General features: G+C 34.6%; 1 protein-coding gene across 4 annotated transcripts in view; it reads right to left on the bottom strand.

The window, feature by feature from the left end:
• SI (sucrase-isomaltase) overlaps positions 1–20,285 on the bottom strand; it is a 120,538-nt gene that overhangs the window by 80,890 nt on the left and 19,363 nt on the right. For all 4 annotated transcript variants that reach the window (XM_005201715.5, XM_015472667.3, NM_001114189.2 and 1 more), the window contains 5 exons: positions 19,187–19,300; positions 10,401–10,485; positions 6,786–6,903; positions 4,623–4,794; positions 966–1,082 (listed from right to left, as the gene is read on the bottom strand). In XM_005201715.5, coding sequence (XP_005201772.2) covers positions 966–1,082; positions 4,623–4,794; positions 6,786–6,903; positions 10,401–10,485; positions 19,187–19,300 — 606 coding nt within the window. The remainder of the gene's footprint in view (positions 1–965; positions 1,083–4,622; positions 4,795–6,785; positions 6,904–10,400; positions 10,486–19,186; positions 19,301–20,285) is intronic.

Here is a 20,285-nt window from a genome sequence, read left to right as displayed (position 1 = left end):
TGCCTTCATCTGCTTTCAGATTTAGGCCTGAATTGTGATCTGAAGCTCTCTCCACTTTCTCCTTCTTCCTCTTCTTTATCCACCACAAGTATTTCAGCAATAAATTGCTAACGTTTCTAACTCTGTCTTGGTGTCTGTTTTTTGGAGGACATAAATGAACACAAGTATAATTTAATTCACATGAGGATCTCCCAAGAACACAAATTTCTTGAAGCATCACTTAGGTGGATTAGGAAATAACGACTATCCAGTTTATACCTTTTACTTCTGTATTGTCATGCTTCCTTCCAGGCGGAGCTCTGAGTGGCTGTCCTTCTTCTCAAAGAGAATTAAGCCCCATTGTGTGTACGGTGAATAATTTCTTAACCAGTATGCACTTAATTGACTTAATGCTTTCACCTAATTTTCTCATTCCCTCTAAGAAATATGCCTATGAGAGCCCATAGCTCAGGGTTGGTAGATTAACCTCCCACCAGTTCAGATGCATGTTTACAAAGTGTTAGTTTTATTTTTTTCCCCACCTGTCATTACAGTTTTACTTATTAAAGAAAAATTATGGACCCAAACTACTTTGCAAGTGTCTTTAATTTCTTGGGTATCTTTAATAAAAGAAAAATGATAAATCCTTAAGAATATATTCTATTTATGAAAGAAAAGTTACCTGGAACTTATTATTAGAATGTAAGAATTCAGACTCAAAAAGCTTTGTCATTAACTTAAAATATTATAATTTCACACATGTGTACATGTGTTAGGCTTAAAATATTTCTGCAATACTGTCATGATTTCCTTATTTGATCATAGTTTTATATATAAAATACAGACCTTGAGATGAGGAGTTTCAACTCGTTTTGTGAATTATACCACAAACTTTCAGACCAGATCTCGATACATATACATTTAAGTACATTGCTAAAAATAGGATTATGTTTTATTTCGAAACATGGAGAACAAGAGGCATTTACCTCATATCCATCAGCGTTATGGTTTCTGGCATACGGATAAAAAGCTCCAAGTTGCATCCACCTTCTGCAAAGCTCTTCTGTGGTCTCAGCCACAAACCCACAGATATCTGCTCCAACCTAAATAACATATATATCTATTATTTATATTGTAAAAATTCTCAAATTTTCCCAGGGCATCACATTTATACAACTGATTAATCTGTACCAATTTATAGTCTTTGTTTTACTGTCTTACTACTCCTCCTTGGTCTAATTGATTTTGGATTTTTGCCACATACTTGCCTCTAATTCAATGTATAAAGCTGAAACTTAGTTATTAAAATGTGTGGCTTCTTAATCCAAAACTCACCACCTGTGATTTGACTTTCCCTATTTATATTGCTGTAGGAGTAAAAGAGTAAAAATATTGCCAGATGTATGATCACATATAATTGCACTTTTTGTCCCTCAAGAACTCTTCAGAAAAAATGACTACTTAACTATTCAGTATTTAATGTTTACAGGCATTTCTCTGTTTTTGTAAGTGATATATATGTATCTATGCTGCTGCTGTTAAGTCACTTCAGTCATGTCCGACTCTGTGCGACCCCATAGACGGCAGCCCACCAGGCTCCCCCGTCCCTGGGATTCTCCAGGCAAGAACACTGGAGTGGGTTGCCATTTCCTTCTCCAATGTGAGAAAGTGAAAAGTAAAAGTGAAGTCGCTCAGTCTGTCCGACTCCTAGCGACCCCATGGACTGCAGCCCACCAGCCTCCTCCGTCCATGGGATTTTCCAGGCAAGAGTACTGGAGTGGGGTGCCATCGCCTTCTCCAATATGTATCTATAAATAATATATAATACTATTTTGCATTCTTATTAGCTTTACATAAATGCCATGTATGTGTTATACGGCATCTCACTTCTCAAAGAATTATTTTTGTGAGATGCAAATAGGTTAATATGGCTGCAGTTCTCTATTGTATGGGATCCCATCACTATAAAATATGATTGTATGAAGTGTGTATATAAGCATCTTTGTGAATATATATGTATATAAGACTACGTTCCTGACTTATTGGAAAAGTATATTTTTTAAATCAAAACTAGTTGTAACTTGTCAGGTAACATTAAACAGGAGGATTCCTGCATGCTGTTTTCTATTTCTCGAGGATTCTTTGTTCCTTATCAGTTCCTATTCCAAGAATGAGTAGAGCTGCACACCATTCTCAGGACTGAGGTCATAGGATGAGACATACAGTGACTCTTTTCAGTGTCAGCAACCTTGTATGTATTAGACTATCCATACCGGGGCTATTGATAAAATTTCATCTTGTGTAATAGCTGAGTAATCACATAAGCTTGCATTTCTGCTAATAAAGCACTCTTGCTCCATCAGAGCTCAGGTCCCTGTCTTTCTTTCTTTCTTTCTTTCTTTCTTTCTTCCTCTCTCTTTCTCTCTTTCACTTTATCGTCGACTCTGGACCACCAGGTTCTGAGTCCATTAAAGGACCCCAACAGTAACTACTTATAGTGAGTACAGTCACAATACAGGAATGTTCCCACTTGCTTCATTTTCTTGCTGATTTCTGATATTTTCAGGTTTTTAATTTTTATCACCTTATATATTAATGCATTTCATCAAAGTTTTTACTTGCATGGCTCTTATTACTAGGAAAGTTGAGAATTTTTTCACGTTTTTTTTAGTCCATATGTATTTCTCTTTCTATAGAATTGCTTGACATGTCCTTTGCTGATTTTTCTACTCTCTTACCTTTTACAGATTTATAGTAGGTTATTTAAATTAAATATTACTCATTTATTACTTATATGAATTGAATATATAATTTTCCAGTAGTAGGAAACATTTTATTTTAATTTTTAAAATAGACATTAGATGAACAGAAATTTTCATTTTGTAACCAAATTTGTTTCTTTATTAGTTGTGCCTCTGTGCTCTGTTTAAGAAATTCAACTCCTAACCTTACATCATAAAGTTACTCACTTATATTTTCTTCTATGATGCTTAAAGTTTACTTTTCACACATAGGTTGTGTATTATTTGAGACAGAGAGTAATTTTATTTTATATTTTAAATGGATGATCAATTGTCCATATGAATGGTTGATACTTTATTTACTGAGCTGCAGTGATAGTACTACCATTAAACAAATTTCTATTAATGTATGGACCCTATCCTATTTTGAAATATTAATTTATCTGATCATTCACAGTTAAGTATCATTGCATTATATTATTATTTTAGCTGATAGGGCAAAATCCATGTGCTCTTTTCTATGTCTTTGAAGTGTATTGTCTTCCACATGAAGTTTAGAGTAACTTTATATGTTCTTCAAATTCTCTTTATAGTTTAAAATAGAATGTCACTGAATTAGATAACAGTTTTGGGAGAAAGCCTATTTCTATGAGACTCCTTATCTATGAATATGGTGTATCTTTAACTTACTAAGTTACTACAATTTCTCTCAAAAAGTCCCACACTTAGCTTGAATACTTACTCCTGGTTATTGCTTATTAGTTAGTTGCTATACCATACATAACATCCTATCTTGGAATACGTTGTAACATTGCTTATTTTTTCTTTTTTTTTTGTACAAAACTTGCCATATATTGATCTATTTTATTCAAAATTTCAGAGTCACCTTTTTATTTTGACATTTGTTTCTCTAGAGACATTGCTTTCATGGCATTCATCTCTTATTTTCATTACATTTCATTGTTTTCTTTTTCTTAATTCACATACTTCACTAATTAATGTTCAAAACTTCTTTGTTTATAATCTAAGCATTTAAGGCTAAAAATTTTCTTCTAAATACCAATTTGTCTGATGTCCCAAATTTCTGATATGAAGTACAATTGTTTGCATTCAATTCTATGGTTTCTCTCCCTCATTTCCATTCAGTTTATTTTGGTGAATCAATTGGTAATGTGTTTACTTTACTTTCCAAATTCAAGATGGGGTGTGTGTGTGTGTGTGTACGTGTGTATGTGGTAGCTTTTTTGTTTTGTTTTGTTTTGTTTCTGGTTTTCATTTTGTTTGATACATATGAAAGAATAAATCACTATAATCTTATAAATATTTCATATTTATTTTGTTATGTAATGATACTCCTTACTGTTGAAAATCAACATGTATAGTTCTTTATTTGCTTGATATAGAGACTTACCTGATTTCTTACATTTGGAATAGCTTATATAATTTTCTCTGCTTTAAAAATTTGAAACATTTCTGTCATCTTTTCTCTTTTAAATAGAAGAAACAACTTTATTATCTTTTTAACATAAATTGATAATCTAGAGAATTTTGAATATATCTAGACAATTGATATTTACTTTCTTTACAATGCCAATTTGGATTTTTCCTTACGGTTTTCTCTGGTGCTTTTGTATTTATTATGTAAGATTTTTCTGTGCTTTGTTTATATTGACTCTTGTTTTAGGAATTAGTATGATTTGACCAAATTTTGTTCATTCTCGCTTTACACTCTAATGTTATAGACACCATTCACAATCTTATTTTTCTCATAAAGTCTCTAGGAATAGAAATTGAAATTTTCTGTCATATGCCTTTAATCATTTAACTGAAAATCATTAAGATGACAATATTACAAAATTTGTAATTACAGTGTTTATAAATAATATTGTAAAAACTACTTACCAAAGGTATTCCAAACAAACCAAACTCCAGCATTCCTGTAATAGACCATTCCATTTGTTCCCAAGAAGCAGTATTGTCTCCTAACCAATGTGCAGAATGGCTTCCAGATCCAGCAAAAGTTGATCGGGTAAGAATAAAGCTTCTTTTATTAGGAAGAACTTTTTCTATAGCTCTAAAAACAAAATCAAATTAATAAATAACATCTATTTTAAAATAATATTGATATGATAAATTCTAAAATATTAAATTCAAGGCATATATTAGTTTTTAGAACCAAGCTATAATAGTTACAACTATTAGTATTTTATATTAATTTTGCATTTACATATTAATATTTACTTAGTAAAATACATTCAGATCAAACATGGAAAAGAAATATTCTAGAAATGATTTAGACTTTGAATAATTTTCTTTACCAAATTAAACATGGATTTTCTGTACCCAGAAAACAAATCAATATTTGTTTTTGAAATATATGATTTAAATCCATTGAAAAATCTCTTTATAATATAAAGTACAGTAGTCCAAACTTGAACCCAAAACACATTTTTTGTGATTCAGTGATGCTCAGTTCAGTTTAGTTCATTCAGTTGCTCAGTTGTGTCCGACTCTTCATGACCCCATGAATTGCAGCACGCCAGGCCTCCCTGTCCCTCACCAACTCCTGGAATTCACTCAAATTCATGTCCAACAAGTCAGTGATGCCATCCAGCCATCTCATCCTCTGTCGTCCCCTTCTCCTCCTGCCCCCAATCCCTCCCAGCATCAGAGTCTTTTCCAATTAGTCACCTCTTGGCATGAGGTGGCCAAAGTACTGGAGTTTCAGCTTTAGCATCATTCTTTCCAAAGAACACCCAGGACTGATCTCCTTTAGGATGGACTGGTTGGATCTCTTTGCAGTCCAAGGGACTCTCAAGAGTCTTCTTCAACACCACAGTCCAAAAGCATCAATTTTTCAGCACTCAGCTTTCTTCACAGTCCAACTGTCACATCCATGCATGACTACTGGAAAAACCATAGCCTTGACTAGACAGACCTTTGTTGGCAAAGTAATGTCTCTGCTTTTGAATATGCTTTCTAGGTTGGTCATAACTTTCCTTCCAAGGAGTAAGTGTTTTAATTTCATGGCTGCAATCACCATCTGCAGTGATTTTGGCTGATCATACATTAATGTCTATATTTTCAAATATTATCTAGCAATGTTGATGTAAAACTTATATGCTTGCAAAGCATTTTATTTTGTTTTAGAATTTCATCGTCCACAATACTAGCATTATTCATCTCACCTCTATTAGTACTTGAATATTGTTGACAAATTTTTCCATAATTGGAAAACAATCAGAAAAAAGGTAATAAAATTTTAATTTGGTAGATTACATTAATAAAAATATAGTAGTATACTGAGGTGCTTTTTTAAAATTACCTTTATATGAACTATAATGTTCTTTCTAGAATTTATTTACATATACTCTATTATATATAGAGAGAAGTGAACACTATGAAGATAGCATATACAATTTTGATATTCTGGTATGCTTTGGGACCAAATATGCTTTAGAATTAAAACTTGATCACAGTTGTTTAATTATGATAAAATTTAAAATTTATTGATCCAGAATTTTTTTTGACTTACTATTGAATTATAGGTCCTTATACAATGCTTGAAAAAGTAAGCAATCCATATATGATTATCTCCTTTCTCTGCTTTGTATCATGCTACTTTTTTACACACAAGCAAACACATTTTATAGAGAATTACTTGTGAAATACTACATAGAAAACCACATTTTAAATGAAATACTCTTTAAAAAAAAATAGTGACTTGTCCAAATAGCACCATTGTCTTAAGCCAGTTATGAGATTCATGTTTAGAATACATGTTCAGACACACCAAGCTGAATCAAAATTTAGAAGGATAATTTCAGTTCATGAATTAAAAAAGGATCACAGTTAAGTACATATATCATGTAATTCTTAATAATTAAGTTTTAAATATGTGAATATTTAATAAAAGAGGTGATGCTTTTATGTCCTAATTTTTCACAATGAAAATAGTATCTTTCTTTCCTTTCCTACAGTTGTTATTATCCACTCTATGTAAATTACCAATTACATTTCTAGACAATAAATATTAGAGAGTATTCTGAATGAAACTGCACTTACTTCTCTGTAGCTATAGACATACTATATCCATAGAGGCTGTGTACATCATACTGTTTTCCCCAGTATTGCATAGCATCCATGCAAATTGTTTTGGAATACATGAGTTTGTCAAGAATATCTTAGAAAAAAAAAAGAAAGAAATAATTAGGTAAGAAATATTTTGCCATTTTAAGCTTCATAATTCTTAAGTGATGTGCTATGTAATACTATATGTAATGAAAATATAATGAGAGACATCACTTTATGCTAAGTTCCAGTTGGGTCTCTACCCTTTATTCTCATTAACTGACCATTACATTTGCACTTAAAGTAATACATACTATGTTTCTTAGCTTCAGTAATGAATAAATTCGTGGAAATATTAGACTTTAACATGTATATAGAAATATATACATCTGTATTGTAAATCATATAATTATAGTCCTATTTGAAAATTGTGTAACTTTTTAAAAATATAACCTAATTCCACACATGTAGACTTGTTACACAACAGAAAATCATTTAAATCTCTGCTTTTCAGTTTTTATTGTGTTTTAATTTGCAGGCTTATGTAGCATTGTAATAATTATTGCTTTCTTCAGATGCCCTTATTACAATGTATTTCCCTAAGATCACTTATTTGCCTTTACGTTAAATTTTTACCAGTTTTAATGATGAAAACATGCTTTTTAAAATAGGTGAGAAGTTATTCACATTTGTTATTGCTGTTGTTTAGTCATTAAGTCATGTCCAACTCTTTTGAGACTCCATGGAGTGTAGCCTACAAGGATTCTCTGTTCACTGGAATTGCTATTTCCTTCTCCAGGGGATCTTTCCAATGCAGGAACTGAATCTGTGCCTCCAGTATTTACAGGCGGATGATTTACCACCAATTCCCAAGGGAAGCCCAACTATTCATATTAGCTACATCTAATAATGGCAAAGGAGGAAAGGAAAGATATTCCCCTTTGAATGCAGTGTTCCAAAGAATAGCAAGGAGAGATAAGAAAGCCTTCCTCAGTGATCAACGCAAAGAAATAGAGGAAAGCATTAGAATGGTAGAAACTAGAGATCTCTTTAAGAAAATCAGAGATACCAAAGGAATATTTCATGCAAAGATGGGACAGAAATTGTATGGACCTAACAGAAGAGAAGGCGATGGCACCCCTCTCCAGTACTCTTGCCTGGAAAATCCCATGGACGGAGAAGCCTCTTAGGCTGCAGTCCATGGGGTCGCTAAGAGTCAGACACGACTGAGAGACTTCACTTTCACTTTTCACTTTCATGCATTGGAGGAGGAAATGGCAACCCACTCCAGTGTTCTTGCCTGGAGAATCCCAGGGACGGCGGGGCCTGGTGGGCTGCCGTCTATGGGGTCGCACAGAGTCGGACACAACTGAAGCGACTTAGCAGCAGCAGCAACAGAAGCAGAAGATATTAGGAAGAGTTGGCAAGAATACACAGAAGAACTATACAAAAAAGATCTTCATGGCCCAGATAATCATGATGATGTGATCACTCATCTAGAGCCAGACATCCAGGAATGCGAAGTCAAGTGGGCCTTAGGAAGCATCGCTACAAACAAAGCTATTGGAAGTGATAGAATTCCAGTTAAGCTATTTCAAATCTTAAAAGATGATGCTGTGAAAGTGCTACATTCAATATGCCAGCAAATTTGGAAAACTCAGCAGTGGCTACAGGACTGGAAAAGGTCAGTTTTCATTCCAATCTCAAAGAAAGATAATGCCAAAGAATGCTCAAACTACCACACAATTGCATTTATCTCACACAGTGGTAAAGTAATGCTCAAAATTCTCCAAGCCAGGCTTCAACAGTACCTTAACTATGAACTTCCAGATGTTCAAGCTGGTTTTAGAAAAGGCAGAGGAACCAGAGATCAGATTGCCAACATCCGTTGGATCATTGAAAAAGCAAGATGGTTCCAGAAAAATATCTACTTCTGCTTTATTGACTATGACAAAGCCTTTGACTGTGTGGATTACAACATACTGTGGAAAATTCTTCAAGAGATGGGAATACCAGACCACCTGTCCTGCCTCCTGAGAAATCTGTATGCAGGTCAAGAAGCAACAGTTAGAACTAGACATGGAACAACAGATTGGTTCCAAATAGGAAAAGGAGTACATCAAGGCTGTATATTGTCACTCTGCTTATTTAACTTATATGCAGAGTACATCATAAGAAATGCTGGACTGGATGAAGCACAAGCTGGAATCAAGATTGATGGGAGAAATATCAATAAATTCACATATGCAGATGACATCACCCTTATGGCAGAAAGCAAGGAAGAAATAAGATGAAAGTGAACTAAAGATGAAAGAACTTTTGATGAAAGTGAAAGAAGAGAGTGAAAAAGTTGACTTAAAACTCAATATTCAAAAAACAAAGATCATGGCATCGGGTCCCATTAAAGTGAAATTTGAAAGTGAACTCGCTCTGTCATGTCCAACTCTTCGTGGCCCCATGGACTTAGCCCACCAGGCTCCTCCATCCATGTGATTCTTCAGGCAAGAATACTGGAGTGGGTTTCCTTTTCCTTCACCAGGGGATCTTCCTGGCCCAGGGGTCAAACCCAGGTCTCCCGCATTGCAGGCAGACACTTTAACCTCTGAGCCACCAGGGAAGATCATGGCATCTGGTCCCATTACTTAATGACAAATAGATGGGGAAACAGTTGAAACAGTCACAGACATTATTTCTGGGGGGTTCCACAATCACTGCAGATGGTGACTGCAGCCATGAAATTAAAAGATGCATGCTCCTTGGAAGAAAAGTTATGACCAACCGAGACAGCTTATTAAAAAGCAGAGACATTACTTTGCCAACAAAGGTCTGTCTAGTCAAAGTTATGGTTTTTCCAGTAGTCATGCATGGGTGTGAGAGTTGGACTATAAAGAAAGCTGAACACCAAAAAATTGATACTTTTGAACTGTGGTGTTGGAGAAGACTCTTGAGAGTCCCTTGGACTGCAAGGAGATCCAACCTGTCCATCCTAAATGAAATCAGTCCTGAATATTCATTGGAAGGACTGATGCTGAAGCTGAAACTCCAATATTTTGGCCACCTGATGCAAAGAACTGACTCATTTGAAAAAACCCATATGCTTCAGTGGGAAAGATTGAATGCAGGAGGAGAAGGGGACAACAGAGGATGAGATGGTTGGATGGAATCACTGATTCAGTGGATACGAGTTTGAGTAAACTCCAGGAGTTGGTGATGGACAGGGAGGCCTGGTGTGCTGTAATCCAAGCGATCGCAAGGAGTAGGACGTGACTGAGTGACTGAACTTAACTGCATAATGACACAGAATTACAGCATAGTGCTCAAGGAAAAAAAAAATTATCATTTACATTATGATTTCAAACAAATTTTGTTTCTTTCATTTATCATTTAATCATGGGCAATTCATCAGTGGTAAAGACAAATATTCTACACCAAAATTTAAAAATGTGCTCCTTTCCTTAAGCATAAATATTTTGAACAAAAATAAACACCACAGTTATTTCAGGGTCTCAAAATTATATCAACATCTGTAATTTAGAAAGATATGCTTGAATATACCAGTAAATAAATATAGTTTTTCTCAATTAACTGTAGAAGATAAATGAAATTTACCGGGAGTAAAAGGTGGGTAATTCAGGTTGTTTGCACTGCATCCTTTCTTTGAACCTTGAACAAAGCTGGAAACTTCATTCATGTCCTGAATGGATATAAAATAAAAAACAACATATTTTATATAGTTGTAAATCATATCTGTAGAAGGTCTCTATTTATTTGTAAATATTTTATCAAGCACAACCATGACATTCTTCTCCAGAAGGCAAATATAACCTGCTGCTGCTGCTGCTAAGCCGCTTCAGTCGTGTCCAACTCTGTGCGACCCCATGGATGGCAGGCCACCAGGCTCCCCCGTCCCTGGAATTCTCCAGGCAAGAACACTGGAGTGGGTTGTCATTTCCCTCTCCAATGCATGAAAGTGAAAACTGAAAGTGAAGTCGCTCAGTTGTGTCCTACCAACCTACAAACAACTTGTTTAACTATTCTCACTACTTGATTCTACTTCTAGTATGAACAAATTATCATAGTGAGAAAAAATATTACTTATGTTTGCATAAATATATATACCAGATAACAGAGGTATCTGGATGGGTTTAAAAGATTATACGGAGAAGGCAATGGCACCCGACTCCACTACTCTTGCCTGGAAAATCCCATGGACCGAGGAGCCTGGTGGGCTGCAGTCCATGGGGTTGCTGAGAGTCGGACATGACTGAATGACTTCACTTTCACTTTTCACTTTCATGCATTGGAGAAGGAAATGGCAACCCACTCCAGTGTACTTGCCTGGAGAATCTCAGGGACGGGGGAGCCTGGTGGGCTGCCTTCTATGGGGTTGCACAGAGTCGGACACGACTGAAGCGACTTAGCAGCAGCAGCAGCAAAGGATTATATACAACAAAAATATACTTGATTTACCTTGTTTAAAATATATATAAAGCATTAATCATATTAGATTAAATGTATTAAGCAATGGTCTTTTAAAATAACTGTATTGATCTACTCACTGAACTTATCATTGTACATATTTCCAGCACATTCATTTATTTAGCATAGTTTATTAATTTCAGCTGGCATTTATCTAGTTTCTATTGTGTGCCTTGCTAGCAGCTAGACACAGCACTTTTTTTTTTTTTCATTTTTTAAATTTTATTTTATTTTTAAACTTTACATAATTGTATTAGTTTTGCCAAATATCAAAATGAATCCACCACAGGTATACATGTGTTCCCCATCCTGAACCCTCCTCCCTCCTCCCTCCCCATACCATCCCTCTGGGTCGTCCCAGTGCACTAGCCCCAAGCATCCAGTATCGTGGATCGAACCTGGACTGGCAACTCGTTTCTTACATGATATTTTACATGTTACAATGTCATTCTCCCAAATCTTCCCACCCTCTCCCTCTCCCACAGAGTCCATAAGACTGTTCTATACATCAGTGTCTCTTTTGCTGTCTCGTACACAGGGTTATTGTTACCATCTTTCTAAATTCCATATATATGCGTTAGAATACTGTATTTATGTTTTTCCTTCTGGCTTACTTCACTCTGTATAATAGGCTCCAGTTTCATCCACCTCATTAGAACTGATTCAAATGTATTCTTTTTAATGGCTGAGTAATACTCCATTGTGTATATGTACCACAGCTTTCTTATCCATTCATCTGCTGATGGACATCTAGGTTGCTTCCATGTCTTGGCTATTATAAACAGTGCTGCGATGAACATTGGGGTACATGTGTCTCTTTCCCTTCTGGTTTCCTCAGTGTGTATGCCCAGCAGTGGGGTTGCTGGATCATAAGGCAGTTCTATTTCCAGTTTTTTAAGGAATCTCCACACTGTTCTCCATAGTGGCTGTACTAGTTTGCATTCCCACCAACAGTGTAAGAGGGTTCCCTTTTCTCCACACCCTCTCCAGCATTTATTATTTGTAGACTTTTGGATCGCAGCCATTCTGACTGGTGTGAAATGGTACCTCATAGTGGTTTTGATTTGCATTTCTCTGATAATGAGTGACGTTGAGCATCTTTTCATGTGTTTGTTAGCCATCTGTATGTCTTTTTTGGAGAAATGTCTATTTAGTTCTTTGGCCCATTTTTTGATTGGGTCATTTATTTTTCTGGAGTTGAGCTGTAGGAGTTGCTTGTATATTTTTGAGATTAGTTGTTTGTCGGTTGCTTCATTTGCTATTATTTTCTCCCATTCTGAAGGCTGTCTTTTCACCTTGCTAATAGTTTCCTTTGATGTGCAGAAGCTTTTAAGGTTAATTAGGTCCCATGTGTTTATTTTTGTTTTTATTTCCAATATTCTGGGAGGTGGGTCATAGAGGATCCTGCTGTGATGTATGTTGGAGAGTGTTTTGCCTATGTTCTCCTCTAGGAGTTTTATAGTTTCTGGTCTTACGTTTAGATCTTTAATCCATTTTGAGTTTATTTTTGTGTATGGTGTTAGAAAGTGGTCCAGTTTCATTCTTTTACAAGTGGTTGACCAGATTTCCCAGCACCACTTGTTAAAGAGATTGTCTTTAATCCATTGTATATTCTTGCCTCCTTTGTCGAAGATAAGGTGTCCATATGTGCGTGGATTTATCTCTGGGCTTTCTATTTTATTCCATTGATCAATATTTCTGTCTTTGTGCCAGTACCATACTGTCTTGATAACTGTGGCTTTGTAGTAGAGCCTGAAGTCAGGTAGGTTGATTCCTCCAGTTCCATTCTTCTTTCTCAAGATCGCTTTGGCTATTCGAGGTTTTTTGTATTTCCATACAAATTGTGAAATTATTTGTTCTAGCTCTGTGAAGAATACTGTTGGTAGCTTGATAGGGATTACGTTGAATCTATAAATTGCTTTGGGTAGTATACTCATTTTCACTATATTGATTCTTCCAATCCATGAACATGGTATATTTCTCCATCTATTAGTGTCCTCTTTGATTTCTTTCACCAGTGTTTTATAGTTTTCTATATATAGGTCTTTAGTTTCTTTAGGTAGATATATTCCTAAGTATTTTATTCTTTCCGTTGCAATGGTGAATGGAATTGTTTCCTTAATTTCTCTTTCTGTTTTCTCATTATTAGTGTATAGGAATGCAAGGGATTTCTGTGTAGACACAGCACTTTTTGCCTGGGCTTCCCTGGTGGCTCAGACGGTAAACAATCTACCTACATTTCAGGAGACCTTGGTTCAATCCCTGGGTTGGGAAAATCCCCTGGAGAAGGGAATGGCAACCCACTTCTGTATTCTTGCCTGGAAAATCCCATGGACAGAGAAGCCTGGTGGGCTACAGTCCTGCTGCTGCTGCTGCTAAGTCACTTCAGTGGTATCCAACTCTGTGCGACCCCACAGATGGAAGCCCACCAGGCTCCCCCGTCCCTGGAATTCTCCAGGCAAGAACACTGGAGTGGGTTGCCATTTCCTTCTCCAATGCATGAAAGTGAAAAGTGAAAGTGAAGTTGCTCAGTCGTGTCCGACTCTTCACCACCCCATGGACTGCAGCCTACCAGGCTCCTCCGTCCATGGGATTTTCCAAGCAAGAGTACTGGAGTGGGGTGCCATTGCCTTCTCCGGGGCTACAGTCTATGGGGTTGCAAAGAGTCAGACACAACTGAGTGACTAACACAACTCCTACACTTTCATGAGACAGTGAGAATATAAAAAAGGTGAATAGCATTTTAGTAATCTAATAAAAATGGCTATGACCTTATTGAATCCCTGGAAGAGTTTCAGGGAACCCTAGGGCTGCTGGACCACATTATAAGAACCAGTTCTTTGTAAACTGAGGCCTCAATATTATCTTCCTGCTTACTAGTTCTATGTCCACAAACAGTTGAGTAAAATCTTTGAACTAAAAAAGATAATTCATATAAAATCATTTATAACATGCTCAAGAAATGTGTGTCTTTCTCCTTCTCTGTTAATATACCAGACTTCTACATATTTTTGAGTCTTATTTCCCACATCTCTACAGTATGTTGTTTCTGCTCTCACAAAGGTATCAAACTCAATCAATTCCTTTGTTAATTTGGTTTTCCTCAGAGGACGCATATTCTCTTCATTACTCTTCCCTTCTTCAATCCACATGATGCTCAGATGGAATTAACATAAGAAATTAAGGCCATTCAGGAAGAAGATATAATTTCTCATCTTGATACACATTTTTGTTTTCTTAAGAGCCACAAAGAAAAACAATTAAGTAGCTATTCTAAAGTATACATTGGGGTTATTTTACTAAAATTACCTAATATATTCAATTTTGCTGTCATATGTCCAGTAGAATTAATACAAGGAGATACTATAGTTGAACAGGCAATAATTTTAGATAAACATAAATATTTTTTTCTTCTTGATTGCACAAATTGAATTAAATTTAAACATAGCATCAAGTACTGAAATTCATAAATGGAACTGAGTTGTATTATTTTAAATTTTGTCTTTTTCTAAAATATTTTATTAACTCTTGTATATAATATCACTGAAGAAATGCAAGAGCAAACATTTAACTCTGATATTAATGTTATTCTACTTGAACTGTGTATTTGTAACTTGCAATAAAATTGCAGCATTCACTCAAAATACACTTTATCTTATTCAATTTAAGAGTAAATAAAATAATTTAATATAGTATTATAATAAAATAACTTAAAATGAAATTTGATCATTTGTGTGATTTTAACTATATTCTATAGCAAATGGATAGCATTTAATATTTTATTATTTTTAATTAAAATGTCTTATCTATTTGGAAAGATTATATTATTAATAAGCTAAACTTACTACTCATAATTTGAAGGAATTGATTTGTATTTCTTTTAATGTATTTTGTATTTTTGTTCTTTCAGAATTCTGAAAATACTTTTCTCTAACATATTCAAATCATTTAAGTGATGTTACATTTATATAATGTCATGTAAGAAGTGATTTTGATTAGCATTTCAACATTAGAATCAGATTGAAAGTTTTGTAAGTTTTGAGGCAAAGAACTCAGTGAATTGATAGTAGGATGTATTCCTACAGATTTTCAGGTATTATTAAAATCATCTCAAGTCTAGTAATGACTATTTGTAGAAATTGGCAATGGCGTTTTTAGGGGTACTTTATAAAGTCCATTGAAAATTGTATAATAATCTGGTGATATTACATAACTTCACATTTAAACTAAATCTAAGTGAAGTGAAGTAAAATTGCTCAGACGTGTCTGACTTTTTGCGACCCTATGGACTTTAGCCTATGAGGCTTCCCTGTCCATGGGATTTTCCAGGCAAGAGTATGGGAGTGGTTGCCATTTCCTTCTCCAGAAGTCTAAATGAAAATGCCCTTATTTTCAAAGAAATTCAAATAATAAACTTTTTCTAAGAATCTTATGAAATGTCAAGAGAACATATTCAATTAAGCCTTCAGTTATTTGGGATACTTTGAGCATGTTTGTATATATTTTCTTGATGAATTTTAAGTTTCCCAACACTATATATTAAATTATTAGACTTCTTAATGGGAAAACTCAAATGTTCAGATTTTAAAGAATAAAACCATAATAACAATGTGATTACAAAAATATGCCTATTTTTTCAGAAAAAAATGGAAATGTTCTTTGAATTTTAAAAATATTGACTGATACTTTTATTTTAAAATCACATTTTTAGTCTTAATTGTACCAAATGCAGTTGGCTCTTATTTCTAAAATATTAGATTACCTTAGGAATGACACAAAAAAGATAATTCAACTGTAATATATGCTTATACGCAAAAAATCTATTTTTCTGTTTCAATTAAGCTCATGATATTTTCTGAAGTGATTTTAACACTTAAAATTAAAAAGCATTAGCATTGAATCTAAATTAAAAATCTACCAAATTATAAAATTATACAAATATTTAAAAATTTGACATGAAAATAATTTTTCATGAGTTAAATAATACTCCTTTACTGTATATTCATTGTCAGAAAAAATAATTTGAATAAAATGAAAAAAGTAGAGAAACAACTAGCACTAGAATTTGGCAGTTATTTAGGAAAGAGCTGGAAACAGAATATCTACTACATAAACCAAATGTATGGTGGTGCTAAGAGTAAAGAACCTGCCTGTCAATGCAGGAGACTTAAGAAATCTGGGTTTGATCTCTGGGTTGGGAGGATGCCCTGGAGGAGGGTTTGGCAACCCACTCCATTAGTCTTGCCTGGAGAAGTCCATGGATGGAGGAGCTTGGAAGAGTACAGTCCACAGGGTTGCAAAGAGTTGTACAAGACTGAAGCAACTCAACATACACAAGAACAGAGTATATATGAATATGGTGATCTTTGGAAGGAATGATGCTAAAGCTGAAACTCCAGTATCTTGCCCACCTCATGAGAAGAACTGACTCATTCGAAAACACTCTGATGCTGGGAGGGATTGGGGGCAGGAGGAGAAGGGGACGACAGAGGATGAGATGGCTGGATGGCATCACCGACTCAATGGAAGTTGAGTTTGAGTGAACTCCGGGAGTTGGTGATGGACAGGGAGGCCTGGAGTGCTGCGATTGATGGGGTTGCAAAGAGTTGGACACGACTGAGAGACTGAACTGAATGAGCTTTGAAATCATACTGGTCATCATTCTGTGTTTTTTGGTTTTTTTTTTTCCTTTTTGAATTAGTCAAAATGCTTCTGTGTTAGTGTCATAATTACTCTGACTTGCTCAGATGCTCTTCTTCCCATCCCTCCCTCTCTTTGGATATGAATCAAGTGTTTCATTCTTCAATAGACTTGGAAAATGGAGTATTTTCTCTTCATAGCTCAGTCAAATTCTCTTGCACTATGGCTAAATGCCATTTATACTTGTAACTCTGATGCAATGGACTCAAATTGTTTCCTATGCAATAAAAAGAAAGAAAGGAAGGAAGAAAAGAAGGAAGGGAAAGAAGGAGGGAAAAAGGAAACAAAGAAAGGAAAGAAGGCAAAAAGGCACTTCTAATTTAAATAAAGCAATTGAAATTGGAGCTAGAATTGAAAACAAAACTCAAGAGAAGTTTGCTTAATTTTATTATTATTATTATTTTGTCATTTCTACCAGCACTGAGTGTTGTGGATTCTATCAAGAATTGTGGCTAAAAAAGGAAATAAAGAAATAAGGTAGGATTGATGGTGACAAGTAATGTCAAGGATTCCCTACCCGGTTTTTTCTTCACCTTAAGGAAAACTTAAATAGAATTAAGTGAAATAAATCATTAGCAAAAGAGATTTAAAAATATAGAAGGCAAACTGCACAGAAGAGAAAGAAAAATCCACATGGGAGGACTGATTCTGACTGGAGTAAGAGCCACTTCATCAATTGAAGATGAAGAAAAAGAGGAGGGATTCTGGCTTTTATGGGTTGGGGTGGGAAGTGGAGACAGTTCATGTCATAGTCTTCCATTATCTCGATAAAGGAGAAAGAGAGGTCTTCTCTGTAGATAAGAGCTGTTAGTAAAATGGAGTATTCACTGAGGATAAATGGAAATTTAACTGGTAAAAAGACAAAAGAGAGGATTTCTTGATGACAGTATGTCTTATGAGTTTTGGGGTGAAATTGTAGTTATCTCACCAATAACTGTGTTGTGTGGAGCATCTGATAATTTGCAATGTTATTAAAAAGATAGAAAGTAAATCATGAAAATAAAATGCCAGCAGCTAGATATTATCATTGCAATCTCACTAATTTTCTGTCTAACTAAATGCCTCTCCATCTTCATTCTGTTATCATCATAAGGATTCTGAAGGTTATGCTAATCTTTTATCAACTCCATGTTTTCATGATGGTGAAAAATAAACACTTGTAACTGATTGGATAAATAAATGATTAGATGAATAATTTAATAATGACTGAATTAATAGTGAAAATTTCAGGAAAGTGGAGATGCTGTGACCTCAAAGGTCAAAAAATTTAGCTATACCCAGATATCTATTATTTTTCCTTCCAAAATTTTGTACAGCTGTAATAACTTTGTAAAACATGGCTGATGTTCTGTAACAAACTATTAGATTTTTTTTTCCTGAAATACAGAGTTCTGAGATCACCAAGTAATTTAATTCCCCAAATGGACAGGCTCCTCTGTCCATTCAGGCAAGAATACTGGAGTGGGTTGCCATTTCCTTCTCCAGGTAATTTTCCCAACCCAGGAATCAGACCTGTGTCTCCTGCATTACAGGCAGTTTCTTTACCACTGAGCCAACATGGAAGCCAAGTATCTTAAACAAAAGACACTAAATCATTGACTATAATCACTATTATTTTAAATCATAAACCTACCAGTAGGCATCAATAGCTACAGATATAAAAATTTTATCCAAAGAAACTTTTAAACATTACTGTTTCCCTTTAATAACTTCACCAGTAAACATACAATTTTGTCTATTTATTGTTGTCCTCTGTCTTGAGATAAAACACTTAACTTATTGCCAACATTGATTTGTTCTACTCATAACTTATTAAAAGAAAGTTTCTAAAGGATAAGAGCTTGTTCAAGCCCATGTTGCTGCAATTGCTTAACTACTGTAGCTATTAGTAAAAGTTTTTGAAGTTGCACTACAAATTTTGTTAAATGTTTTCAACTTAAATTATTAGTCATAAAAATATAACCCCATTAGTTACAGAAATAAACTTTATTCTATAAAGAATATTATTAGATGATAAAAATCTCAATTAATAGTTCTTAGTTTTAGTTCTGACCCATGAACATGTCAGGTATGATATTTATATATTTTATAAAAAATATAACATTATTTTATGCTTAATACATTATAAAGTACATCTCATTGAACTTATATTTAATTTATGGAAAAATAATTCTATGTTCATTGTCCAAAATCACAAGTCTAAAATAACTACTTACAATCCAAAGTCCATCATAATTTACTTGTTGATGAAAAAGGTAGCATTCATTTGCCCACCATTCTATGCAGCTTGGATTTGTGAAATCAGGGTATACTGTTAATCCTGGCCATACCTAGAAAAACAGATTATTCCCATATATACAAATGTAAAAGAAAACATAAATAATGGAAATTCAGACTGAGTGAAGAGGAAGAGTAAAAATTCTTAAAGTTATGACATTGTACTTCTTTAGGTATATGTGATCCCTGGACCACCTACATTTACAATAATCTTAGGTCTGCTTGAAAGCACAGACATATTCACTGTGTGATAAGAGGAATTATATTAGTGCATTTCCAAAGGCATATGTTCCCAAGAAATTTAAGCTAAAAGGTTCTTTGTGTGTTTATTTATTTTTGTGTGTGTGTGCTTAGTCACTCAATTATGATGTTCTTAGGACTACTCCAACTGCTTTTAATTATTACTTCATTAAATCTTCACTAGAACTTTAGGAACTAGGTACTATTTTTATCATCACTTTACAGATGAGGTAAGTAGTATAATTAAACCCATTTTGCTGATGAAAGAAGTGATAAACAGAGGAGCTTTTCAAAATCACTTGCTAATAAGTAGTACAGAAGGAACTTATATCCAATCACATATCCAAGCAGTCTCATATCCAATTCCATGCTGTTAAACACTAGATGCCTCTTTATGATTTATGCTCCTTCATATTATTTTACTTACCATGTAAAATAACGACATTTAGTAAGATAAATTCAATTTCAGATGTATTGAGACATATAATATTGTTTTATATTCAAATTACGCATATTAGCGATCAGATCTGTCCATATTCAATAGAACAGGTCTTGGTAGTGGTTTAGATGCTAAGTTGTGTCTGACTCTTGTAACCCCATGGACTGTAGCCTACCAGGTTCCTCTGTCCATGGGATGCTCCAGGCAAGAATACTGGAGTGGGTTACCATTTCCTTCTCCAGAGGATCTTCCTGACCCAGGGATTGAACCTGGGACTCCTGTTTTGCAGGCAGATTCTTTACCAACTTAGCTACCAGGGAAGCCCTGGTATAGGTCTTAACAAAATGTATTTTTTAAGA

Source organism: Bos taurus, chromosome 1, assembly GCF_002263795.3.
Source record: "Bos taurus isolate L1 Dominette 01449 registration number 42190680 breed Hereford chromosome 1, ARS-UCD2.0, whole genome shotgun sequence".
Taxonomy (NCBI): domain Eukaryota; kingdom Metazoa; phylum Chordata; class Mammalia; order Artiodactyla; family Bovidae; genus Bos; species Bos taurus.
The sequence above is the reverse complement of the archived record's forward strand: the minus strand, read 5'-3'. Positions and strand labels throughout refer to the sequence as shown.